Source organism: Nematostella vectensis, chromosome 8, assembly GCF_932526225.1.
Source record: "Nematostella vectensis chromosome 8, jaNemVect1.1, whole genome shotgun sequence".
Lineage (NCBI taxonomy): Eukaryota > Metazoa > Cnidaria > Anthozoa > Actiniaria > Edwardsiidae > Nematostella > Nematostella vectensis.
Genome location: NC_064041.1, coordinates 6,280,115 through 6,307,444, shown reverse-complemented (window position 1 = coordinate 6,307,444; position 27,330 = coordinate 6,280,115). Strand labels below are relative to the sequence as shown.

The 27,330-nt window shown below is 39.9% G+C and overlaps 1 protein-coding gene across 1 annotated transcript in view; it reads left to right on the top strand.

Annotated features, from left to right (window-relative positions):
• The first annotated feature begins 830 nt into the window (after window positions 1–830).
• LOC5507227 (ATP-dependent RNA helicase A) overlaps window positions 831–27,330 on the top strand; it is a 41,372-nt gene continuing 14,872 nt past the window's right edge. Inside the window, exons 1-23 of the mRNA XM_032375777.2 lie at window positions 831–955; window positions 6,072–6,215; window positions 7,328–7,574; window positions 8,376–8,452; window positions 9,018–9,157; window positions 9,418–9,464; window positions 9,596–9,741; window positions 10,160–10,249; window positions 12,636–12,803; window positions 13,474–13,668; window positions 14,154–14,225; window positions 15,263–15,404; window positions 16,202–16,284; window positions 16,565–16,721; window positions 17,019–17,113; window positions 18,289–18,387; window positions 19,483–19,597; window positions 20,039–20,133; window positions 20,392–20,465; window positions 20,901–21,053; window positions 21,620–21,780; window positions 22,082–22,193; window positions 24,297–24,464. Of these exons, the coding sequence (XP_032231668.2) occupies window positions 851–955; window positions 6,072–6,215; window positions 7,328–7,574; window positions 8,376–8,452; window positions 9,018–9,157; window positions 9,418–9,464; window positions 9,596–9,741; window positions 10,160–10,249; window positions 12,636–12,803; window positions 13,474–13,668; window positions 14,154–14,225; window positions 15,263–15,404; window positions 16,202–16,284; window positions 16,565–16,721; window positions 17,019–17,113; window positions 18,289–18,387; window positions 19,483–19,597; window positions 20,039–20,133; window positions 20,392–20,465; window positions 20,901–21,053; window positions 21,620–21,780; window positions 22,082–22,193; window positions 24,297–24,464 (2,885 nt within the window). The 5' untranslated portion in view covers window positions 831–850. The remainder of the gene's footprint in view (window positions 956–6,071; window positions 6,216–7,327; window positions 7,575–8,375; window positions 8,453–9,017; window positions 9,158–9,417; window positions 9,465–9,595; window positions 9,742–10,159; window positions 10,250–12,635; window positions 12,804–13,473; window positions 13,669–14,153; window positions 14,226–15,262; window positions 15,405–16,201; window positions 16,285–16,564; window positions 16,722–17,018; window positions 17,114–18,288; window positions 18,388–19,482; window positions 19,598–20,038; window positions 20,134–20,391; window positions 20,466–20,900; window positions 21,054–21,619; window positions 21,781–22,081; window positions 22,194–24,296; window positions 24,465–27,330) is intronic.

The following is a 27,330-nucleotide window of genomic DNA, read 5'->3' as shown; positions in this document are numbered from 1 at the left end:
AAATGTGGGAAGACGAAAAATAAAACTAAAACTGTTTATCACTTAGCGGTATATACTTCTAAGTATTTCCCGTTAGAGAGTGTCGTCCATCAGTCTTTACAGTAGTTACTTTGATGTAGAACACCAAGAAGGAAGAATCCCGTTACTGACTAGGTTTCTACACACAATACATAAAGTACCGCCTTTATTGTGGCTTTTTTTGTCGAACCTCGGTCACCCTAACTTGGCCAATTGACCGCTCAATAGAGGCTGACTGTTCATTAGAGGGTTTCTTATTGAGCCCAAAATTACCAAAAATGTGCGAAGAACATACAAGCTCTAGATTTATCCTTTTTCAAACAGTCTTTAAAGATCATACGATCACTTGATGCCTCTGTGCTCATGATGACCGACCTTAAAAACTGAGTGAGCTTCGGCCAATGCCGTAGCAGGCCTAAAAATATTGAAGAGGCACAATACAGAAAAATTAAGAAAATATAGGGGGCGCAGGCACGTGCCTACTGGTAATTTCCTTATAATTGTCGAAAATATTTCAGGATCAAAATAAACATATAACTATCGCATTAGTGTCTAGTGTCTCGACCTTCAGAAAAGCAACACATATAATTCTCAGTCCCGTCTCAGTTGTAATTGAGGTTCTACGGTACTTGCTCATGAGTTCCAGGCTCTTTTATTCAACTATAGCTGATTGTTTCTTTAGTTATTGAGATAGTAAAAAAAAAAAAAATACTACATCAATTCAATCTTCCAGCGCCTCTTCAAACGAGAGCGGTTGTTACTGATGTCCCTGTGTGTTTCTCTCGGGTACCCTGTGCATGTGCCTCGCTTTCATACTGATGCTGGATCCAAGATGGCGGGCATGGTGAAAAACTTTTTGTATGCTTTCTGCGGAAAACGCAAAACACAGCCCATCTATTCAGAAAGACCGGCTGCTAGCGGAAAATTCAGCTTCCAGGTAAGTATATCCTTATATATCCAAGTACTGCTTTTTTCTAAAATTATTTCCCCTTGATTTTACATATCCGTCTTTTCCAAGACCCAGCAGTATTGTCACATCACAGCAATAGAATACAAAGTTTCTACTACCCCATTTATTTCAGTATTGCTTATAATCAAAAGTCTAATTTAGTCTTACAAAACATTATTAAGACCACTTTTTTCACATTTGTTGAAAGAAGACTTTGTGTTTCTATCAGGTTCAGACATTGTATCCTCCATATTAAGTTATATAGAATAGAAGGTTTTTGACGGTAGAAAGTGTTAAAGCCTATTTACATGACACAATTTTTAGTATACGACTCAAAAGAGCTTAAAGTTGAGCCATGTAATGCCCCTACTAGTTGCATTTGACTGACAGGCAACTCAAGATTTGTAGTAGGCTTTTGATCAAAGCATCAAAATCCTATGACTAGTCATAGTAAATGCGCTTTTTCCCATCCAATTAAGTATGGAACTAGTGTTTCCACTTTACAAAAGTAGGTATGACATGTTATAAACTTTCTGTTCAGCAAGAGTAAGCTTTCCATAATGCGAGTGCGAGTTTACAATGTCGAACGATGTTGTACAATTTGGCCAAGCATTGATAAAGGTTATTGTTGATTGTGAAGTTCGAGCACAACTTTCGCACTTATTACTCCAATACATCACAAATCCCTACGTAACTACATGTAATATCTAATTTATCCCTTAAGTACAAAGACTAAGGATTTCTTTGTCATTCCTGTGTGAATCCAGTAGCACAGCTAAGACTAGTGATTTTATTTGACACTGTTTTCATGGTAAGGTTTTGGCATAGTTTAACAAGAAAACTTCAACCAACATACACCAGTTCAAATTGCGCACTAATTCCTTCAATACATCACAAAACCCTATGTAATTAACACAGCATTTATCCCTGAAGTACATAGACTATGGATTTCTTAGTCATTCCTGTATGGGTCCAGTAGCCCAGCTAAGATTAGTGATTTTATTTGACAGCACAAATTTTGCACTCATTCCTTCAAAACATCACAAAACCATACGTAACTAATCACATTTATCACTGACTAAGGATAATAATAATACTCGTTTATTAGTCCTCTCGTAGCCTTAAAAGCTAAATTACAGGATTCCAATATCAAATATAATAAGTAATGATTAATTGATACAATATAATAAATATAAAGGTACTATGGGCAGTCAGATAGCCAAGGCCAGCGCGTGTTTGTTTGTGACAAAGTTGCCAAATCTATTGGTCGCAAAAGGTTTGATGTGATTGCCAGTGCGCGTTCTTAACTGGTAGCTATGGGTAGTAGCCTCAATGCGGTCTTGCACAAGCCGGTACACTGGGTTTTGTGGCGTCAAACAAGAGATAAACCTGCAGCAGGCATCAGTCCGACGATCTTCAAGGGTGGCTAGGTTTACCCTAGTTAGAGCCTCCTTGTAATCCAAGCCCGGATAGATAATGGCCAGGGTGCATTTCTGGACTCTCTCCAATGAATCAGAAAGGTAGCGTGGCAGGTCTGCGAAAACGACACTTGCGTACTCGAGCGTGGATCGCACAAGGGAGCGATAAACCACAATAATGTTATCAGTAGACACGCCACAGCGCTTTAGCTGCCTTATAGCATACAGGTGCCGGTTTTCTTTTTTCAATATAGAGTTACAATGTACCTCCCACGTCAAGTCGTGAGTAATGAAGACCCCGAGAAATTTAAAGGACTTGACTTCTTCTAAAATGGTGCCACCGGTCGCAATAGGAGGACATTGAAAACTATTATAATGCAAAAAATCAACAGCCATTACTTTGCATTTTGTAGGATTCAGACACATATTATTGCTAGTTGCGAACGACTGGACCTGCGATACTATAAATGGTAAGGTGGATGGCGCTTTTCTGGGAATAATTTCAATATCTGTAAGGTCGTCGACGAACTTCGCGTGTGGAAGCCAGCAGCGGAGAAGGTCATTGACCATAACTGCGAATAGAATAGGACCTAGACATGTTCCCTGTGGTATTCCTCCATTGAGGTTGAGTGGTGGTGATGTTGAGGATGCTATGCTTACTACCTGGGTTCTACCTTCTAAAAAGGAAGCAATCCACCTAAGTAAACAGGGGTGGATATCTAGGCTACAAAGCTTATTTAACAGGATGTGGTGGTCTATTAGGCCAAATCCTTTCTTAAAGTCAGCAAAGAACCACCGCACCCATACGCCGCCTCGGTCTAAAGCCTCTATTGTCAAGTGCAGGAGGTACACAATAACGTGTTGGCACGATTTCCCAGCCACCGCAAATTGCTTCGTCTCTAGGTGTTGCACGATACCTGGAAGTGATCTGAATAGAGTGAAGCCTTCCATTGCTTTGGCAAGATGACATGTGAGTGAGATCGGCCGTATGTCGGTTTCGATGCTCTTAAAAGGGCTCAGTTTAGGCAGGGGGCGCACGTTGGCCGACTTCAACAGACCCGGGAGGTGACCTTCCTTTAGTGATGTGTTGTATAACTCAGCTACTATAGGTGACAGTTCGAATGCAAACATTTTCAGAATAAGGGCTGGGATCCCATCCAGTCCAGGTGCTTTTTGGTGAGAATCTCTCGCAAAGACTTATAAGTCTCATACGATGATACCAGGAAATTATCCGGGACATCAGGAACAACAATGGCTGTGACGTCCTAGGGTAACAGAGGTCTAAACTCAGACGTTAGCTGGACGAAGAACTCGTTGATCTTGCTTACACAGATTATCTACGCTGGCGATGGAGGAGTCGTCTATTAACTGACTATACCATTCCCCTTGGCTCATTGACTGTCCTGTTAGGTTTTTAACTTCCCTCCACCATCTTCGCGTATTGGTGTCCTTAAGCTTTTTCACCTTCGACTGATAAAAGGAGCGCTTACACGTGCGAATGGCACTGGCGACTCTACCGTGCCAGAATTTGAAGATGACAGAGTCGCTGCCGAATTTAGCAAGCATTTTCTGTCTCTTAGCAATCCAGGACTTGATTTTATTATTCATCCACGGTTTGTCTGAAGGATGTGAACAGACAACTCTAGACGGGCAGAATCTATCGAGTGCGTCCCTAATTGTATTATAGAAGACGTCAAACTTGGCTTGACAGGTGTGAGCGCCAAACAGGTTTGACCAGTCGTGAGTAGTGATCCACTGGCCAAACTCTCTCAGTCTACTTGGCCTGGTGTCGTGTCTAGTAGATGACTGTTTGCGCAGTTTTGGAGAATTTTCTAGCATCTGCTCTACCAGGACAGCATAGTGGTCACTGGTACCAATTTTCGGCAGCTGGGCCGATCTCGACAGGAGGTGTGGTCTATTTGTCAACACCCAATCCAGTGTACCAGTGTCCCGGGTTAGTACTTTCACAGTTTGCGTCAGACCGCACAATCGTTTCAGTTTAGAGGCCGAGAAATTGGTAGAAGATGGATTGAAATCGCCAGATATGGATATCAAACACTCAGGGTGTTGGGATAAGCATTGGTCTATAGTCTCTTGGATGTGCTGATAAAGAGCCTCGTTATCATTGCTGTTCGCGTCAGGTGGATGGTAAAAAGTGCCGAACAGCACACAGGACACAGAGCTAGGGAGTCGGGTAGGTCTTGCGATCACCCACAGGGTCTCAGGAATAGAGTCGTTCCCAAGTTCAACATTATAAAGTCGCTTACACTTGATATCACTCCGTATGTAGAGGGCAAGCCCTCCGCCTCTGCGATTGGGACGGTCTTTCCGGAACAGAATGTAATCTTGCAATGAGACAGCCGAGTCGGGAATATCATTAGAGAGCCATGTCTCGGTTACGCTTAAGATATCAGCTCGGTTGAGATTGACTTTCCTTCGTTGGTAGCAGCTCTCGCACATTGGTAAAAAATAAACCCGATGAAGAGATTGACACTCTTTCCTTCAAATTTTTAGCTCGTGTTTATTACAAACCTTTGTAGATAATGGCTCCCCGCTGTTTTTGAGCATTAAAATAGTCTTAGCTTTTACAGATTTGCAAAAAAAACCTAATAGTCATCCCTTCCCTCAAAAATGTATCCTATGTTTATTTTTAATCTTTGTCGAATAATCGCTCCCCGCTGTTCAAAAGTTTTGGCTTTTGTGCGTTTGTGGTGAAGTTCATGGTTAACAAGAAGCCTCGATCGACGCAATTTGAAGCACACAGTCCTGTAGAGGAAGTCACAAACTTTCCGTTTTTTTGTTTGGGTGCTTTCTGTTATGCAAACATGAACTTTCCTTTTCGCTATCGCGAGTTTTCTGTTTATATTCTGCCAAACGGCAAACTCGCGAGTTTGGTTTTCCTGTGAACTGTCACATTTCTATACTCAAAGAACAAGGAGAGGGGGATACTCAATGGCTGACATATGATTCCAGGGGCTCATGAGTTGGGAAATTATATTTATTTTTGTCACAGCTTTACGGAGCAGGCTTGTTTGGGATGTGTGCACAGATGGGCTGATCAGCTTTGTATGTTGAAGTTGTTCACATGCATGAGTGATGTGAGGCTGCACAAGAACATTGCAATTAGAAAGAATTTTTATTGTATCCATCATCTGTTGGTTTTGTTTCGTTTACTACTTAAGGAACTGACTGCTATTCAAAGTTGTAGGTTAATTGGATTTATAAATTTGTATTGAATAAAAGAAAAATGAAAAAGAACATTTTCTAAACCTCTGCAAACCAGGGTTCTGCTTTATGGGCCATTGACAAAGGCTTTGATACTACACCTCTGCTAAGAAGTCTTATTAAAGACGAAAGTTAGCAGAGTCAAATACATACTGTACCAGCTTTGCTGTAGGTGTATTATAATTTATTAAGGTTTACATTAAAAAGGAATTAAGCCAGAGAATCCTCTTTTTCCGATCATTTATGGCATCGCGCATCACACAATTCAGGGTAAACCTTAGGTTTAAGTCTACCTCATATCAAAGACCAACAAATTTTGCTGATTGCATTTGATGTAATTGTATTGCTTTGCTAGTGTACTTCTGACTCACCTGTAATTCAGTATACAATACTGTGAAAGGTTGAATTAAACTTATTATTATTATACAGTAACCATGTTGACTGTTCACTGTTTCTATCAGGTCCAGGTAACTGGGTTCGACTATGTTGGGTTTGGGACGGCTACCAATAAAAAAGAAGCAGAAGCCAATGCTGCAAAAGATTTTGTTGGTTTTCTGATTGGTGCCGGCTTCATCCCTGCTGACTCCGTCCCTGATGAAGTGCTGGTAAGACCTGTGTTCTACTCAGAAACATTCTATAATTCTCAGTAAAAATCTATATATTAGGACAACATTGGGATCTATAAAGCTTTAATTACCAAGCTGGTGGCAATATTTGTAGGAATTTACACAGCTTTTTAAGTGGAATTGAAAATTTTACTTTATAACAGGGGCTTGTTTTGTTTTGTAAGCATTTTTATTTTTTCACTACTCTTGTCACACTCTACTCGTTTTTCATACATTGGTTACTGTATTAATACAGTACATACAAATAGAGAGTTTGGGCTTCATGTGGTTTTCCTTATGGGATTGAGTTAATTAGGTAAACTCAGATATGGAATTGATGAAAGTTTGAGCAGGAATTTAAACATTGACATGTACCGTAAAGATTTGATTGACTTGTAAAAACATGATTGACATGTACATAGAAACAAGATAATTAAAAAAATGGATATATGATTGACACGTTAAGATGCAGTACCAGGGGGTTCAGAGTAGGCGTTGAAAATTGATAAGCAGGGGGTGGAAGTAATTAGTTCCAATAAACATGTTAAAAATGTAGCCAGCGCTCTGAAAAGCTGGCCAGGCCTAATTGAAACCCCTGAGTATGATTGGCATTTAAAGACATGATTGACATATAAAGACATGATCGACATATAAAGACATGATTGACATATAAAGACATGATTGTTATATAAAGACGTGATTGACATATAAAGACATGATTGACATATAAAGACATGATTGACATATAAAGACGTGATTGACATATAAAGACATGATTGTTATATAAAGACATGATTGACATATAAAGACATGATTGACATATAAAGACATGATTGACATATAAAGACGTGATTGACATATAAAGACATGATTGACATATAAAGACATGATTGACATATATAAAGACATGATTGACATATAAAGACATGATTGACATATAAAGACATGATTGACATATAAAGACATGATTGTCATATAAAGACATGATTGACATAGTATAAAGACATGATTGACATAGTATAAAGACATGATTGACATAGTATAAAGACATGATTGACATAGTATAAAGACATGATTGACATATAAAGACATGATTTCGCTTTGATTCCCAGGCAGAATCAGGTGTAGGCCCACCAGTTGCATCAACACCACCTGCACCCCAGCCCGTGCCGAATAATATGGGTCCACCCCCTCATGTCAATCAAGGGCCACCGCCAAATTCTGCCAATCAAGCACCTCCACCCAATCCTGGACCTTCTCCCTCCTTCAACAGTCAAGGGCCGCCTCAGAGACTGCCTCTCCAGGGATTCCTGTCTGGACCAGGCCAGGCACAACCACTAATGCCGCAGCAGCAGCCAGGTGGGAAAAGCAACCTTTATGTTGAGGAAAATATCTAAGTACATCTTTGGCCATGGCTGCCGGCATGCTGTGCAGTAATTTAGTGTACTGAAACAATTGGACCTTTTTTCATGCAGGAGTCCAAATGATATTTATTATAAAGAGTCTGTTTGACTTGTTTGCGAAGTATGTGAAACCCTTTCCAAAAGAAATTTATTTACATGTTTGTTTTGTTTTGTTGTTATACTGGGTTCTGAATTGTACCAGTACTGTATATAGACATAGGGGTGGCTATTGTATTTGATAATGGGTGTTGGCAATTGGAGATTATACAGTGCATTTGGGGGGTTTGGTAACAGGGTGTCTAGTGTACCATGCTCTGGTTAAACCCCTGAGACAGCCCTAAATCCTCCTGCCTTGTCTCCTTTGTAGACATTGTAGAACTCCCTTAATAGTATTCATTCACCTAGATACGGTATTATTGGTGTTAGAGAGGGAGGGAGGGTTGTGGGTTAAGTCAACTTACTGTATGTGTACATTGCTGACTTCCTATGTGGTATTTATTCATTTAGACACAGTGTCTGTGAGGTTGGTAAGGAAGGAGGAGGAATGGGGGTGGTGGGGGAGACAACACACTGTTTAAATAACTTAGATGTTCTGAATTATTATTGAATAGACGTTGGTGACTTCCTTTTTGATATTTAGACACAGTGTCAGTGAGTTAGGATGGGGAGGGGGAGAGACAACAAACTGGTTTAGCCCCTTAGATGACGGCGAATGCCTATTCCTTGCTGACTCCTTTTGTGCTATTCATCCCTACAGATATGGGTGGTGGTTGGGGTGGGCAAGGCCAGCGAGAGTACCATTACAGCATGTACAACAAGAGATCATTTGACGAGGTAGGTAGTGGGTAGTAGGTGCTAATAATGCATGATGGTTAATACTGTTTCTATGTACATTACTTGCGCATTATTTTGCTTTCTGATTGTTTGTTAGCTAATGGAAATCAGTGGATATACCACAGGATTCGTCACTCACACAATCCTTGCAGGTTCGCTTGAAGCGAAAGAGACAAAAAACCTTGATTCAAATTCAAATTCAAGAAATTTGGTTCTTAATCATTTCTAGTAAATGTATTTTTCATCCTTAGAAAAGGGCACTAGAAGTACAGTAAAGAAGATTAACGAAACACCGGTTGCATGCGCTCACGCACTCACTAGAAAACATGCCATTTCAAACAAGCACACAGTGTTTTGATTTTGTAATGTTTTTGTTGTTTGTGTTGTAGGAAACAAATTTCCCATAGTTTTCCGTGGTATGTTTTCTGTGGTATATATTTGTCTATATATTTGTCACCTCATGCTCAAAATTTGCTGCGATTCCACAACATTTTGATAAATTTCATTTGTTAAATTTTTAGTTATTTTTATGAATAATACAATATATTTTTGTTTAACTTCACAGGCTGAAGATATAGATTTGGATGCTCATCTCCATGGCAACTGGACCCTGGCAAACTCAAAGTCACGTTTACACCAGTTTCTCCAGCAGAACAGGCTGCCAGCTGAGTTCAAATATGGGGCTGTTGGACCCGACCACAATAGGTGGATTGCTTATTCAATGATTTAGATGTTTGATATGAGATGCGCTTTATTATTCGATTTATTATTTCGTTCGTTCATTTGTTTGTTCATTCATTTATTTATTTATAACTAATATTTAAGCAGGTGAGTTTAATTCAGCAAAAGCTTGGAGACCTGTGTGTCAAATACAATAAACAAATACAATAATGATGGTACAATTACATACAGTACAATGTTATGGGTAAAGTTTTTGCATATTGCTTTCTTTTTGCATCTCTCAGAGCTTTCAAGTGTGAGCTTTCTGTGTTTGTGAAAAGCCATAGAAGAAGTAAGTTTTCAATTTGATTAGAATATAGGAAAATGAAATCCAAATCAGTATAATCCTCTATGGGATTTTTACTTTACATTCCAAGCAATATCATCCAGCATCCTTAAACTTTTGGCATTTTGTTTGTACAGACATCCATGGTACTGCAAATGCCTCCACAAAGAAGCAAGCTGCCCAGAGCTGTGCGCTGAGCCTTGTGCGTCAGTTGTTCCACATGGGGGCTATCGAGGCTGCCGCACCTGGACAACTGCAAGTGAAGAAGCTCAAGACAGATGATGTGAGCAATGAAATTCTGTCAAACAGTCTGCCATGACAATGTTGTTTTATTTTCTAAATGTTTAATCATTTTCAGAAATAGAACTTCCAATGCAATGTTTGATTCTTTAGGAAGAGAATTGGACCATTTTAGTGTAAGATGGATTGAATTTCAAAATGAAAGCTGGTTTTGGTCCCTTCTAAAATAAGTTTTAGAAGACTTTTTTAGAGTTTTTTTAGAGCTCAATAACAATTCAGAGCTGTTACTCTTGGAATCAGAAACTTGAAAGATATGTTCATTCAACAACAAAAGCAACAGATGCTTATTCTACATTTTACATATAAAAAACATACAAAGAAAAAGTAGCACTAAAAATGGTAATTGTGAGATGTTATTTTTCATATACTGGCTCTTGTTTAGTCCAATTACTGTATTTTAGATTCCACCCTATGATGTTGGGATAAGCCCTGAGCTTGAACAGCAACTGGGTAATTGTCTCCAGTCCCTAGGAATACAGCCTGTTCCACAGGTGAGGCCCCACACCACAGAGATTCAAGTGTTGGGCATATACAGAATATTATGTCTTGAAAGAGAAGGTACAGTCATAAAAAGCATGTGACATTTTCATTGCTAATTTCAATGTTGGGTAAGGGGGCAGGGCGGGGTGAGGGAAGGGGGTAGGGGCTGTGCCCATTCAGTGTGGTACTGTATTTATATCTACTGTATGTATGTATGCTATAAAGAGTGTATAAGGGGTTACCAGTCTTTAGGCAACCATCCACTCTCCTACCGTAGTCAGAGCCTAATGACTTAAATCATCCTATATTTTTTAAAGCGCATCGGACAAAGTGTATGGATCCATTTTCCACAAAAATCAGATAGTTATTTTGTGTTTTGCGAAAGAAGCAAAACCTTCTTTGGCAACAATACACTCCTTTTTTTATAAGAACCCATTTTATAAAAGAACTTTCAGCCTGAGATTTCACCGAATTCTAACGTCATACTGAGAACCTGCTGAGGCTTAGATAGCAGCAAAAAAATTGCTTTTTTAAGTCTGATATGTTCTAAAATGCATAATAAAATTATGTTCATGCCATCTGGCAACAATTCATGAGTGCCATTAAGCAAACGGTTGGTTAGGTTGCATTGTGGATGATTGCCTAACCATTGTTAACCAGCCGAAGGCATAAAAAAAAACATTACAATCTCACTCTCTCTTTGCGCTCTGTTGCACATTCTGTTTTCAGCTCAATGTAAAATTTAAGCCTGTTGTTGTTTTTATTTCTTGTTTCCACCATTCTGAGGTTCATACTCAAACCATCTAGCTTCTTCAACTGAGGTTGTTTAAAGGTATAGTCTATAGGTATACCATATTGTAGGCCTTTCTTGCTGATTAGCTGGGCCAAAGAGAGAGATGCTGCTACCTGCCAACATCACCAAGATTATGAATGTGACTTGGCATCACGCATGCTTGGGTGTAAAGCGTGGGGTGATGAACAGCATGTGTCTGTACCACGTATTGCTTGTGAACAAGATCGGTGTCAAAATAGAACAAAGAACTCTCATAAGCTTGTACTCAGAAGTTTCCTTTGAAGCCTTTTTTTGGTTCCTGTCTTAAAGCTGCATTGTCACCAGTTTTTTTTCCAGAAGGCCAACAGAAACCTCAACCGACAAGAGACCAAAAAATCTATTAGAATCTGCACTATTTAACAGGCCACCCATTCTAAATTATCAGTCACATCCTCAAAGAAACTTTTATTTTGAAATATTTTTGTCATTTTCCATTAAAATTCATTGGAGAAAAATCGATTGTAATCAACTGTAAGTGATCTGTTGACATTGCTGCTTCAATTCTGTTGATCTAGCTTGCATAACTTATGCCAAAGTATTTATTGCATGATGAATCATCGAAGGCTTTAAAGGAGATTTTTAAACAATGTTAAAATTGATGTTTTGACACCATTCTTGTTTGCATGTGATTAAACAGACTTGTCCAAGCATTGAGGTGATCTTGGCTTGTAGTACCATCTCTCTTCTTTAGCACAGCTATTGAGTAAATAGCCCACTATATACAGGTAATGTATGGTTTCAGGTTTACAATAATGTATATTTATTATAAGTACTATTGAAGCAGGACTACTGTAGCTAGACATACAGTATTTAGGGTTCTTCTACCAGGCTCTAGATAAGTTCTTCTGTACTGTATAATGTGATATTTCTGTGATATTTCTTTACCTTACTGCAAGATACTGTACACTATTGCCGAGACAACGATACTCAGTTGCACTAACAATGCATGAACTTAGAATGAGAAATTCTTAGGATTCTTCTAGTCATAACCAACACACTTTCCCAAGCTTATGCAAAGATTGAAACTTGGCTAATATCATATAGCAGGTATAACAGTTACATATTATACTGTATTTAGTTACTGCTTCAGACCTTTGGGTATTGCTGGCTGAGTAAAAGCTTGAGGTTTTATCGTAGATCTGTAATGGATTACTTGAATAACAAACGAAATTTCTAGAAACTCAGAAATAAATCATAAATTCTTTTAACTTTTGCAGGTAAGATACTGTGGTTACTCTGCTAGCAGTACCGTCAGAGAAAAAACACCCCCATTTAGTAGAATTTTCTAAATATTTAAAAACATTTTTCTAGGCCCTGGCCAAACAAAGTTCAGTTCAGTTTATTTTGCCACATGGTACAGTACATACAGAGCATACAACTTTTTCATGATGTTGAGAAGAATCATAAAAAACAAAAGGCTCTTACAAGATGTCCTAAAATGATGATATGATTATGACAAAATTGAAAGTCTATGACAAGACAGAGTTGAATTTGCATTTAACTATAATTGAAGAAAAAGCACAGTAACAAATTACAGTAAGCATGCCACTTGGTTTATTTTGTAGTCAGCAAACCCTGAAGAGGAGGTCTCTCTGGTCCTGCCACCTGGCAGCAAATTTGATGTGGAAAAGCCAGATAATCGACGTGGAGTCATCGAATGGGCCCCACCAGACAGGAACTGGAATCCCTGGATCAACCAGCCAACGATCATCGAAGGCGCTGAAGAGTACCAGGTACTGTAGGGGGAATAGATCAACACAGTTCCTTATGCAGTAGTGTAGCCAGGATTTTTAATAGAAGGGGCCCAAAAGGCCTTTTCAAGGCATTGTCTCCTGTGTTTTAGATAATGTCTCATTTATTTACTATATTTTTGGCTGCTAAAAGGGGGGGGCTTGGCCACCCCAGCCTACACCCCTGTTATGCTCTGGCAAAATGGACGAGGTACCTACATACCCCATTGGCTTTTGTTGTATGGGCTTGAAGAGCGAAGCCTCCTCTCTTTCTCTCGTGTTTTTTACTTCGTTTTTAGTGTTTCTTTTGTTACTTTGCTTTTCTATGTTTGTGTTTATCTGTTCGGCATTGTAAAAAAATGTTTGTATTTTAAATTTCTTAGCCGATACCGCTAGATTAGTTTCAAGACTACAGTATTTGAAGCTCTTTAAAACTATGTGAGGTTATAGCTAAAATAATATGTGTTTTTAATTTTTCCGAGATTTACAACATGTTAATGAAATTTTAAACCTGTGTTATATTTTCCTGTTTTTTTTTTAACGCCTATCTGGATCTGTTGCTCACTGCTTGCTTGTAGCATTTGTACTGTAGTTAAAAAACTAGGGCCCAGTGTTTGGGTAGACCAAGTCTCAATATATATATTAATATATAAGTTCCACACAATTTCCCCAGGCACCAATTTTGACCAGTAAAGACTACTTGGATGAGTACCAACAAAAGCACCAATCAGACCCCACATTCAAGGCCATGCTAGAGCAGCGTAGTCAACTGCCCGTGTTTAACTACAAACACGCAATTCTTCAAGCTGTTCACGAAAATAGGGTGATCATTATAAAGGGAGCTACTGGCTGCGGCAAAACCACACAGGTAGGTCTAACAACTGCATCATGATATAATGATTATGATGGTTGATTATCAACATAATAATCATAACCATCATTATCATTATCGTCATGGAATGTGACAAAACCACATAGGTAGGTCTCACATCTGCATAATAATATGATGATTGATCGTCAACAAAATCATCATTGTTATCATAACCATCATCATCATTATCAGTAAAGGGTACAACTGGATGTGGCTTAACAAGACAGCATGGTCTGAAATCTGCATATTCATAATATATGAATATGCAGATGATGATGATGTGGTAGTGGTATTGCTATTGATAGTGATAATGTTAAAACATCGTCATCATTGAGGGAGCGACTGGCTGCGGCGAAACCACACAGGAAGGTCTGACATGATAATGATCAGGAGAGCCTCAAATTCATCATCATTGCCTGCCATGCTTCAATTGTCATTAATTTCCAGGCTATTCACATCGTGTACATTCATATCGTACGCAGGTCCCACAGTTTGTGCTGGACGCGTTCCTGGAGAATGGCCAAGGAGCAGAATGTAACATAGTCGTCACACAGGTCAGTATAAAACTAGACGTAGAAGTAGAAGGAATGACTCCAACATCAGGCATTTATTTTCCAAAACCCCCAGTGTCATGTTCATTGTTATTATCATCATAACCACAATCCTTATCAACATCACCATCATCGTTAACGCTGTCATTGTTACCACACCATCACTTTCATCAGCAGCACTTTCGTCACCACCATCATCATCACCATCACCACTACCATCACCAACAACACTTCCGTCACCACCACCACAAGCACCATCATAATCACTCCCACCAACATCGCCAATACATTAATAATTAGTTACTACCACCCCACCACCACCACTAGCACCATCATAATCACTCCCACCAACATCGCCAATACCTTAATAATTAGTTACTACCACCCCACCACCACCACTAGCACCATCATAATCACTCCCACCAACATCGCCAATACATTAATAATTAGTTACTACCACCCCACCACCACCACTAGCACCATCATAATCACTCCCACCAACATCGCCAATACATTAATAATTAGTTACTACCACCCCACCACCACCACTAGCACCATCATAATCACTCCCACCAACATCGCCAATACATTAATAATTAGTTACTACCACCCCACCACCACCACTAGCACCATCATAATCACTCCCACCAACATCGCCAATACCTTAATAATTAGTTACTACCACCCCACCACCACCACTAGCACCATCATAATCACTCCCACCAACATCGCCAATACATTAATAATTAGTTACTACCACCCCACCACCACCACTAGCACCATCATAATCACTCCCACCAACATCGCCAATACCTTAATAATTAGTTACTACCACCCCACCACCACCACTAGCACCATCATAATCACTCCCACCAACATCGCCAATACCTTAATAATTAGTTACTACCACCCCACCACCACCACTAGCACCGCGATCAGTGTCATCATCATTATTACCATACCATTAATATCAGAAGTTTCATGATTTCGTTATTACCATCGAGAAGCCTTTATTAACACGAGTATGGCACACGTTTCAGCCTCGTCGTATCAGCGCTGTTAGCGTAGCCGAGCGAGTGGCAGCTGAAAGGAGTGAGGCGCTGGGGAACAGTGTAGGCTACTCCGTTCGTTTCGATACCATCCTCCCTCGCAGCCATGCAGCCATGTTGTTTTGCACTGTTGGTAAGTCAAGGGGCAATCGCACCAGTTAAAGCCAGTCGATCCGATTTGTGTGACGCGTGGTTTTGTAGGCTATGAAAACCCCATGAATGTGAATTAAATCCGCTTAAACCATGCTGAAATTCAATCCATCCTACAATAAAATCGACTCGATTATATTTCTACGATATTAAACAATGTTGGGTTAAGTTATATTTTTCAAAATGATGGGAGTTCTAAACATTCAAATCAAAAACAAAACAACAGTGTCACGCAAGTCGGATTCACGGACTTTAACTTGGTTGAGTATATGACAATCTCTGAGGACCCGGGCTCCTAGAAGCCATGATTTTTATCGGATATCACGAAAAGTATTTCAAAATTGTAAAATCAGTGTGTCTATTGGAAGTTTCTTCGAGGATGTGACTGATGATTTAGCGTCACTTTATTTTTGTGGTTTCATTATTCTCATAAAAAAAACAGCTAACCTTATTTTAACCTATATTTATTGTCTCCGATTTGGGGACAATAAAACCAACAAAACAGTGGAATTGAAAAGTGCTATAATCACCAAAACTGTAGCAAAGAGTAATGTTCTTCTTATTGAATATGTTAACAATAAAGTGATGAATATAATAAAGCTTATAAGAAGATTAATTTTCCATCCAAAACATTTGTATAATTTTAGCGACACCTCATTTTCGCAAACTTTTGAAAATCGTGATATTCGCGAAATTGAAGTGACCCAAAAATTAAGTGTAATATAAGGCACTTTGCTTTAGAAGTAAAGAATATTTACATTTATTTAATGTTAAATACAGGTGTCTTACTGCGGAAGCTAGAAAATGGACTACACGGCGTCTCTCATGTCATTGTCGATGAAATCCACGAGAGAGACATTAATGTAAGATAGTACCATCATACGTTCAGGGCTTCGCAATTACGCGCTTGTGCGGAAGCGCGTAATTTGGCTTTTTCCGCGTAATCAATGGCAATCCCGCGTAATTTTGAGTTTTTTCCGCGTTATTCCAGAAGCCCTGTACGTTTAGTATTCTAGGATTTTAACACTTGTCATGCAATTATGTGGTGGGGTTATTGATTTTTCTACTGAGACCCTTCATTTGAACCTCATCCTCCTCCATAACTATACTTACTATACCACTGTTGCGAATGATTGTTTTCAGACGGACTTCATCCTGGTGGTGCTACAGCAGATGATTCTGACCTACCCCGATCTGCGCATTGTTCTTATGTCTGCCACCATCGATACACACATGTTCGCGGAGTACTTTGGTAATTGTCCTATTGTGGAGATCGAGGGGCGTTCCTTTCCGGTGCAAGGTGTGTATATATACAGTAGAAACCCGCTAACTCGGACTCTGACATGGTTTGTAAAGTAGAACCCTGCTAACTCTAACTCGGACATGAAAAAGTATGGATTGACGTGGTATGTAAGGTACAACCCCGCTAACATGAACTCTTACCTGGTATGTACAGTACAATCCCACTAAAATGGTTCAGAGACTTGTGCGCCAAATTTACAGCCAACTAAAAATAATGTTTCTTTTTTCTGCTGGTACTAGTACCCAATAGCTATTCCTATCGTGTATCATGTGTATTTTCACTTTCTATGCCTAGAGTACTATCTAGAAGACGTTATCCAGATGCTCGGCTTTGTACCACCACTCCCAGAGAAAAAGAAGAAGCGCGAAGAAAATGATGAAGACGACGAGGTATTTCGGATTTTTTAATAATATATTCACAACTGTTCAGCTCTAACTTTCTTTTCAACTCAGGCCTCAACTCTAACTTTTGCCACTGTCGTTTTTCGCTAGGTTGCTCCCTAGTTATATGGCTTCCTTCATACACACTGTAAATGAGACGAAGGAGACCCCCAGTAAACTCCTTGAATCGCCCTTGTCAAACACACCTTTGTTATTGATTTCATTAAATATCTCAAGGCACATATTGTGATAAAATCTCGAAATAACCTTCTAAAAACGTTTAAATCTTTTATTTACTAAATTCAATCGTAAATATCGCATTGGTTTCCCCGAATAAGCCGAAGTCAATTGAAGCTTTTCCACACTTGGTACTTTGGTAAGATGACAAAATAGGGACCGACAGAGGCTGTTAAAAAAAGGCACTTAAAGAAGGCCAATCACGTCGCCATTTTATGCTCCCGCACAATAGCGAGTCGCACAAAGCATCCATTTCTATCGGCTAATTCAAGCGAGTAACCAAGATATTTTCAATCAAATATCGTTAATAACATATCAGACTTCATTCGTAGATTGTTATTATAGAGTTTGCTTGCTGCTTTCTCAATGATAAACAATAGTAAAGGCGAAGTTGATCGACATTCTTTAACATCCAATTGGTATTGGCAAGCCCGCTTCTCAGCCTCATCAGAAGAAAAACAAATTAAAATTAGTTATAGTCGTGATATGTGTTTGAGAGATGGGCCGTGATAGTGGTCTCATTAGCCTGCTTAGTAAGCCCAAAGTGTTGGGGGGAAAGAGAGACGGAGATGAGGCGCGCGCTCCTTATCTCCAGGCGCACGGGGTCTATCCCTTATCTTTCAGAGCCCTTTGCGCTTGATATGCAGGCTAATGTCTCACACAAGTGAGCTGGGAAAGTATCCTACCACCGCTACCCCGTCCTCTCACGGGCAAGCTCTTATGCCTAGTGCACACTAGCGACATAACGACATGGGCGCGGTACTCTTATCTTCGACATAACAACATGGACATAACGACATAAGAGAAAAAACATGTTTTTTTTTTCTTTTATGTCATTATGTCCATGTCGTTATGTCGGGCTAAACATAGTGCGCGCCCCCATGTTGTTATGTTGCTAGTGTGCACTAGGCATTACAAGTAAGCACGTGTCATGTGTACTATTTCAGGAAAATTGTAACGCGATCTGCTCAGGTGACTACTCGTTCCAGACCAAGAATGCGATGGCTCAACTCAGTGAAAGGGAGATGTCTTTTGAACTCATAGAGGTATAGTCTCTACGCTTTGTAACGTTACAGAGCGTTTTTTTCCAGTTTTCACAGCTCACTCTCTCCTGCATACACCGCCTAAAAAGTTCATCAACAGTTTCAATCCAGCTCATCGAAAGGTATACCTGTTTCACATCTTGCCTCTATGTATCCTTCCAAGCAAGTTCATCTTCTTAGCATATGTTTTTTTCAGAATACTTGTTTTCCAGTCTCATAGTACACTTTCTCCTTCATATCCCGCCTTACGAGTTCATCCACAGCATGTTTCAAACTAGCTTATCGAAACATATACCAGTTTCACATCTTGCCCCTATCTATCCTACCAAGCAAGTTTATCCTTTTAGTATATGTTTTTCAGTTCGTCTAGGTGAAGTATATGCTCTTTGTTTGTAACGATACAAAACTTGTACACCTGTTTCACATCTTGCCCATATATATCCTACTAAGCAAGTTAATCTTTTAAGGATATGTTTTTCAGTTCGTCTAGGTGAAGTATATGCTCTTTGTTTGTAACGATACAAAACTTGTACACCTGTTTCACATCTTGCCCATATATATCCTACCAAGCAAGTTAATCTTTTAAGGATATGTTTTACAGTTCGTCTAGGTGAAGTGTCTGCGCTTTGTTTGTAACGATACAAAACTTGTACACCTGTTTTACATCTTGCCCATATATATCCCGAGCAGGTTAATCTTTTAAGCATATGTTTTTCAGTTTGTTTAGGTTAAGTGTCTGCGCTTTGTTTGTAACGTTACAAAACCTGTACACCTGTTTTACATCTTGCCAAGTATATATATTTCACCCAGCAAGTTCCTCCTTCGCAACTTTCAACTAATCGAGGAAATTCTTCTTCAATTGTGATTTCGCAGGCATTATTGAACTACATCTCCGGGCTGGGAATACCTGGGGCTGTGCTGATCAAATCTTTCCCCTATATATTCCAACCGAGAAAATATATATTTTGTTATTGTGATTTCGTAGGCGTTGCTGAACTACATCTCCGGGCTGGGTATCCATTGGGCTGTGCTGATCAAATCTTTCCCCTATATATTCCAACCGAGGAAAATATATAGTTTGTTATTGTGATTTCGTAGGCGTTGCTGAACTACATCTCCGGGCTGGGTATCCCTGGGGCTGTGCTGATCTTCCTACCGGGCTGGAACCTCATCTTTGCGCTACACAAACACCTCAAGATGCACCCTCAGTTCGGTAAGTATTCACGTCGTTACCCATTGTTATTTATTACCGTTATTTATAACACAACTGTAAGGAATGGCACATCTTTGTCCCGATCAGATCGACTGCAAGTATAAAGATTTGGCAGCAATTTGATTTTTCCCTACATAGAACTAATCAGCTTTCTATTTCTACATTGCTCACAATGGGCGCACAGTTTTTTAGCCCTTTTTACAAGATAATTTTATCGCATATTCATTATAATTGTATCTGTATTGTATCTGTATCTTTTCTTGTATTGGAAATTGGAATTTGCTGGTACGAGCGTACAAAATCGCCTAGTGTGTCATCGGCTTTAGCGTGTGACTTTACTCATATCTTGGCTCGTCTGCTCGTCGTAGTTGTAGAATAAGTCTGCACATATTTATGCGTACCGACTTTTTAACGCCACACTATGTTTATTATCCCTTACAGGAACTCCAAACTACCGTCTTCTCCCCCTGCATTCCCAAATCCCACGTGAGGATCAGCGGAGAGTGTTTGAGCCTGTTCCGGAGGGCGTTACCAAGGTAACGGCAGACCTTAAGGGGCTTAAGTCGCCCTCCAAAGGTGACGTACAGAAAGGAAAGAACAAAAAGATTATTTCATTCTTGTCGATGATAAATTCTGAACATAGATGTACCCTAAATGCATCACTCTTTTCTAAACAATCTCTTAGTCGTTCATGCTTGACAAAAGTAACGTTAAATTTGGACGCTTAGCACTGATTTGTGTGTGTGTGTGTGTAAAAAATATATTTGCATCTTCACATTTTTTTTCTTGTTCAGATTATTCTTTCCACCAACATCGCAGAGACGAGCATTACCATCGATGACGTCGTTTTCGTGATTGACTCTGTCAAGTAGGTCGTTCATCTTTAACATTCCTGGGGTTCGACTAGCTTGGCGTTGATGTATTTACCAGTTGTTCGAATAACTACGCCGATACCCCAGAAGAAATGAAACAAGAAAAAATATTTAGTGTTTGGTTAATGAAAATTTACATTTACTGAAGATGGCACCTCAAACTAGCATCACCAGTGGTTCTTTTGCAATGTCTCGCAATACGATGGTTAATAAAGTGCAGTGAAAGAACGGAACTCCTCCTTAAAGACCTTATCGGAGAAGGCGAGGGATTCACAGTCCCAAATGTATACAACCAGGTTTTAAAGCCTCTGAAAAATCTGGGTTCTATTACTATCGCCAAGAAGCTATTATTGAGCTGTTTATATAATAAAATACTAGCTAAAGTAAAAAGGCCCTTTTTACCCCTACCTCTGTTTTTCCCATTCTTCTAGGGCTAAAGTAAAGCTTTTTACGTCTCACAACAACATGACAAACTACGCGACCGTGTGGGCTTCCCAGACCAACATGGAACAGAGGCGCGGCCGAGCGGGACGTGTGAGGCCTGGATTCGCGTTTCACCTGTGCAGTCGCGCACGCGCAGACAGGTACGGTCTTCGTTTATTTTTATGAAATCTCTGTTTACTTTTTCGCATCGATCAGAGATGCATACAGGTACATTTATGTAAGGCTATATCTTGGGGTTCACATGCCTATGTGGCTTTTCTTATGAGCGTGACAAAATTAAATCAAGATAAATTTTCAATTTTCACGGTCCGAAAAAAACAAACTTTTTTTCGAAACTGGTTTCTCAAAATGTTTGAAATTTGTAAATACTTACCAGTATGTTCGTTTACCCTAGTTCGAATTATCCAGGTCCCACCTTAATTTACTTGCCTCTTTTACTGAATATGTGTTACGAGCTAACGAGTTCGGATTATCAAGGTTACACCTTACCTTAACTCTTTTACTTAATCTGTGTTATGGGCTAGTGAGTTCGGATTATCAAGGTTACACCTTATCTAAACTCTTTTCTTGAATCTGCGTTACGGGCTAGCGAGTTCGGATTATCAAGGTTACACCTTACCTTAACTCTTCTACTTAATCTGTGTCACGGGCTAGCGAGTTCGGGTAATCAAGGTTTTACCTTACCCTACTTTCTCTACTTGATCAGGTTAGCAGAGCATGCCACCCCAGAGATCCTCCGGACGCCGTTACATGAGCTCGCGCTCACTATCAAGCTCCTAAAACTTGGGGACATCACGGCGTTCTTGAATAATGCCATTGAACCGCCCCCTCTCGACGCAGTAGTTGAGTCGGTCGCCATGCTCAAAGGTAATTTAAGCACGGATAGGAGTGTTCGATAAACACAAATTATTGCCTCACCAAAGGTGTGTGCTACTATTAGACCACTCCCGCTTCACACTGGTGGTTGTGTCTCAATGCTTGAAGAACTAAAGCGAACATGCAATGGAGTATCTCCGCTCGGCAGACACGAATTATTGCCCTACCAAAAGGTGTATGTTACTATAAGACCCCTCCCGCTTGACACGTAGTCTCCATGCTTGGAGAACTAAAACGAACATACAAAGGAGCACCTTTTCTCTAACTTCGTTCGAATGTCTTACTTTTCTAGATATGGAAGCCCTAGACACGAACGAGAATCTGACCCCATTGGGTTATATGTTGGCCAAGCTACCCATTGAGCCACGCCTCGGCAAGATGGTCATCCTAGGGTGCATCTTCCAGTAAGTATGGTATGAAGTAGTGTGGAATTCTATACACGTGCATACATATGATTACCATTTATGTACATGTGATTACCATATATGTACATGTGATTACCATATATGTACATGTGATTACCATATATGTACATGTGATTACCATATATGTACATGTGATAACCATATATGTACATGTGATTCTCAACCTCCCATAAACATGTCATATATGAACATGTGTTTACCATATATGTACATGTGATTACCATATATGTACATATGATTACCATATATGTACATGTGATACTCAACCTTCCATAAACATGTCATATATGAACATGTGATTACCTTATATGTACATATGATACTCAACCAGAAACATGCCATATACAGGCGAGTAAGCGAATAAACGAAAGGAATCCAGGTTTAAAAACCATGTAGAACCTATAACATTTATGCCTTGAATGCAAAGAAAAAAAAGCCAATAAGCGGGACTGGGCTCTTTCGGACCAAAAGAGCGATTTCACAAGAGAGTTTGTATTGCGGTCTTGGAGAAAAATCTTTTTTTTACAAAACCGCTTTAAAAGATATGGTGAAATCATTCAGTGCCACACGTGAGGACTCTATTGCACTTAGTATGGGGGCAATTTAGGATGAATAAGGCGCAAAAGGTATTTCTACGGAGCGATTTTCTGAGTACCCTGTGATATTCCTTCACTCAAATACTGTAAAAGTTTATCGGCGAACTTCGAATCGGAGTATAATATGTATCGGTAGAAGTGCCGTTTTTATGCCGTAAAATTAAAATCAATATTGTTTTTAGATGTTTAGCAAAAAATATTACTTGAATTTCGTGGACGAAAATCATTTTGTTTTTACCTGAGGTACCAAAGTTAATTGTTGTTGCGTGTTTTCATCGGTGTTTAAGCGAGCTGAAGTCGACCAAATGAGCTCACTGAGCAAAGTAAATCTATCCGTTAAAATTTTTATTGGGCCGTATTCATAACAAAACGCGGTCGAAAAGTAAAACAATTAGTGTGCAACATATGAATTTGGTTGGTTTTCCCATATCTTGTAAAACGCCATACAAACTCTTCTTCAAAGTTGTTCATTTGGTCCGATTCGATCGATTCGACCCAGTCTCCCCGCGTCTTTTCTTAAACTCTGGACTGGCTTATTGCTTTTATATGATGTTACCATGATGCACCTTCCCTGCTAGAAGAGGCCTCTTTTCTCTGTATTTCGCTGGGCTGGCGTTCGCGAGGAAAAGATGCCATGGGTCGCAAGTTCGTTTGATCAAACCGCCGTCCACGATCGTGGACGGGAGATCAAGAGCGCATGCTCCGTTAATTAATTACTGGCCACTATGTGAGCCCACAACGACTAGCGCATGCGTGAAGCGTATATCCGCTGCGGGATAATAAGCCCGCATTCGAAACGGCGTCCTCCGTAGAAATATCACGCGACGAATTATAAAAGTAGCCATTCAATGCCTTATCTTCATTCAGAATTTTCTCTCTTTTGACTAACGAGTCAATCTTCCGTTTACAGGTTTTGCAGCACATTCTTCTGGAATTAGCTGATCTAAGTTTACCAAAAATTTTTGTAACATTTTCTTCGAGTCCAACTGTGCGATATTTACATTGAAGAAACTCGCCTGCCCAGATGTCTTGAAATTTATCCCACAAACAAGACAAAACTCGTCTTTGCTGCGTTTGCTGTTCAATCTTTTCAGTGACGTTTTAGGTGATTGATATTGAACAGTTGTTTTCTTTTTTCGAAGAGGAAAACTAACCGGAGTTTGATTCATAATTTGCGACTAAACCCATGCAAAGCATATTAGCATATTGACAGCTTTCGCGCGATGGTACGGGTTTTGGCACGTCAAGCGCGGTCGTTTAGAAACGCACACGCATGCGCAACGAAAACAGTTTCGACCCATGGCAGAGGTCTCTTTTTCTCGCAAGCACGCACGGCGAAATACAGAGAAAAAAGGCCTCTGCTAGCAGGGAATGATGCACCGCGATCAACGACAGATTGATTTACACCGCATGACGTTTAATACCGGCGTATATATTTTTAATGATATAGAAACGCGTCATATACAGTGAGTTGTTTGCCTTTCAGTTGCGGTGACGCGATGGCAACCATTGCTGCGAGTACCAGTTTCCCGGAGCCATTTGAGACTCCCTCTGACCGTCGAAGACTGGGTTGGGTTCACAAGAAGTTCTCAGGGACACGTCACAGTGATCACATAGCCATGCTCAGCGCATTTCAGGCATGGGAGGACGCAAGGTAAGACCATGACCATAGCCATGCTTAGCGCATTCCAGGCATGGGAGGACGCAAAGTAACACCATGACCGAATCCATGCTCAGCGCATTCCAGGTATGGGAGGACGCAAGGTAACACCATGACCATAGCCATGCTCAGCGCATTCCAGGCATTTAACTATAGGCATGGTCCTCATTTTGCGTTCGAACACATTTTTTTTTTAACTTGCTCAGTAACTTATATTATCTAGAAACTAAAACTGATTGTTTTTTTTTCTGATTTTGTCTCTCCTTGACTTTGCCCTATTCAAAGTCTGAAGTCTCTCCCAGATGGTGCTGTCTAAGTTAGCAAGTACCTTGGGCGTAAATTTCAACTTTTTTGGCTTATTAAAACGTTTGACGTCATCGCGTGCAATAATGTATCAGTTTATTGAATCGTTTTGAGGTTATCACGTGCAAAAAGTATTTAGCTTAAGAAATCTTTATTGAATTATGTTTTAAACTTACTTGAACCTTTGACTTTACCGCATTCGTTTTTTTTAATGATCGATTTGATGTCATCGTGTGCATTTTATTATTATTTTTTCTTTACTTCATTGTTTCGATTTTTCTTGCGTGCAAAAGTTCCAATCGACAAATTGTACGCTTGTTTCCCTTCTCCCTCTCCGCTTCCTTCGCTAGTAGAAGAGGGTAAGAGACGTGTCGGAAAAACCTTGCGCTTTTTAAAGAGAAACCAAAGAAGCCATGATTTCATGCAATGGCCGTTGATATTCCCTATTCAAAACACTAATACGATGAGGTCGAAATGCACACCTCCAAGATTTTGTCCAGATCAGTCAATATTGAGAGTTGTCCAATACACTTAGAAATTTATTCATGGCTGCTGTAGCGCACTAGAAGTTAGAATGATTAAAGGAAATAGTGTCATGCATAAAAAGTCGCATGATTTGTTGTGAAATTAGCTTATTTCAAACATTTTCCCATCATGTCACGTAGAGATATAAAGCAATGTGGAAACTTGTACATATCTACAATTTTATTCATTATTTGATCTTAGTGAATACAATTAGTGAACAAAGCAATTCCCAGACCCGTAAGGGAGGGGTGGGTGGGTGTCCTATCTTTTTTGAAAGTCGTTTGACCCACCCCTCCCACATTCGACATTTATTTATCTGTGATTGTGAGTTATTCCCCCACATCTCAATGTTTTTTTCCACTATCAGATCTAAGTAACTGTTTCATTCATGTAGTGATACTACGATATAATACTTCGCTGTAATAACAATACACCAAAAACTGGAAATCGACTCTGCCAAATTTTCGTCTTTAATAAGACTTCTTCAGGGCAGACACTTTTAAAGACGAAAATTTGGCAGAGTCGATTTCCAGTTTTTGGTGTATTGTATTCATTGTTCTGGTACGAGATCGCGACAGTTTGGGCTATTTGATTCTATTCGCTGTAATAACGATATAATAAGGATATATTAAGAGACTATGATATTTATAACATTTGATCTTAATGATAAGGGGAGGGGGGGGGGGAAGTTGTGGCTACACACGTTCTCGCTTTGCTGCGTTTTACGGAGAAATGAACCAAATCTTAACTTTTGAATGTCCAGGCAAACATTCCGTCGACATTCCGTCGACATTACGTTTTTACTACGCTAATACATATTCAAGTAATTATATCTTACTGTAATAAGATAACATATATAGATATCCTTGAGTGTACACAGTAATTATAAGATTTACTAACATGACATGTTGCCGTCATGTTGCCGTCATGTTGTCGTTAAAACACAAATCGAGAGCGTGTTGGAAATGCACACATCAGTCAGGGCAAAGACGAGGATCACTCGTGAGCTGTTGTTTACAATACAACACTATATGATCTCGTGCGTATCAGCGTGCACTTTCTTTTAGTTGCAAAAAACTCCGTGGCCAGTATTAAACTGGCAGATGTTAAACTCGCCAATTGTAGAAATAGAATGCTGTACCGGCCTTGTTAAAATGAAGCGCAGAGTTTTTTGATACATTTTTCCGTCATGTCATTCAAAGTACGTTCAAAAATTCATATTAGTATGAACACAGTCTCGGGTAGGATGTTAACTTCAGGTGCATGCCGGTCGCACCTCTAGTTTTTTAGGTGGCAAGCTATTAAGTTCATACACAACGACAGGGACGGGATCCACCCTAGCGCAACAGACACACGCTCGACAGCATTTCTCTGATGCGCTGTCGCATCTCTCGCATGCAGTAGAGGTAGATTATCGGGTTGATAATTGCATTGGTATAGCACATCGTCAGCATTGCTTTAGTTGAGACATAGATTTCTATGAACGGCTTGTCGTAGGGGATGAAATTTCGAAAGACCGAGTAAATTGTGGGAGCGATGTAAGGAAGGAAGAAAGCCAGTGTCAGCGAGGCGAACATGTAGCTGTCTTTGTAGTACCACAGCGTGGACATCACTGAGGTGCTGAATGTCGAGGGGACTTGGAGTGGGTGGGCTTGTTGGCGGCGGCGGTGTAGGAACTTGAGGACACGGACACTCGTGATGATCAGACAGATGCCCGGGATGATGTATTCTATGGGAGATACGATCAAGGAGGTCACCTTCCCCTTTACGTCGTGGTTCGACGCACAGTATAGCGTGTACTTGTCATTCGCCACCTGCAATCTTTGCAGCATGGTTGTCGAGCCAGGGACAGCTATCGTTAAGATAGCCCCCATGACCCATGCTGCTTTGACCAGTCTTTTGGTGGTCTCTGTTGTTGGTACTTTACTCGGCTTGTAGATGACCAGGTATCTCTCAACTCCGATGACGATTAGATTATTGATGGTGATGAAAATGAAAACAGACTCGAGGTACCTTTGAGCCCGGCACGCCC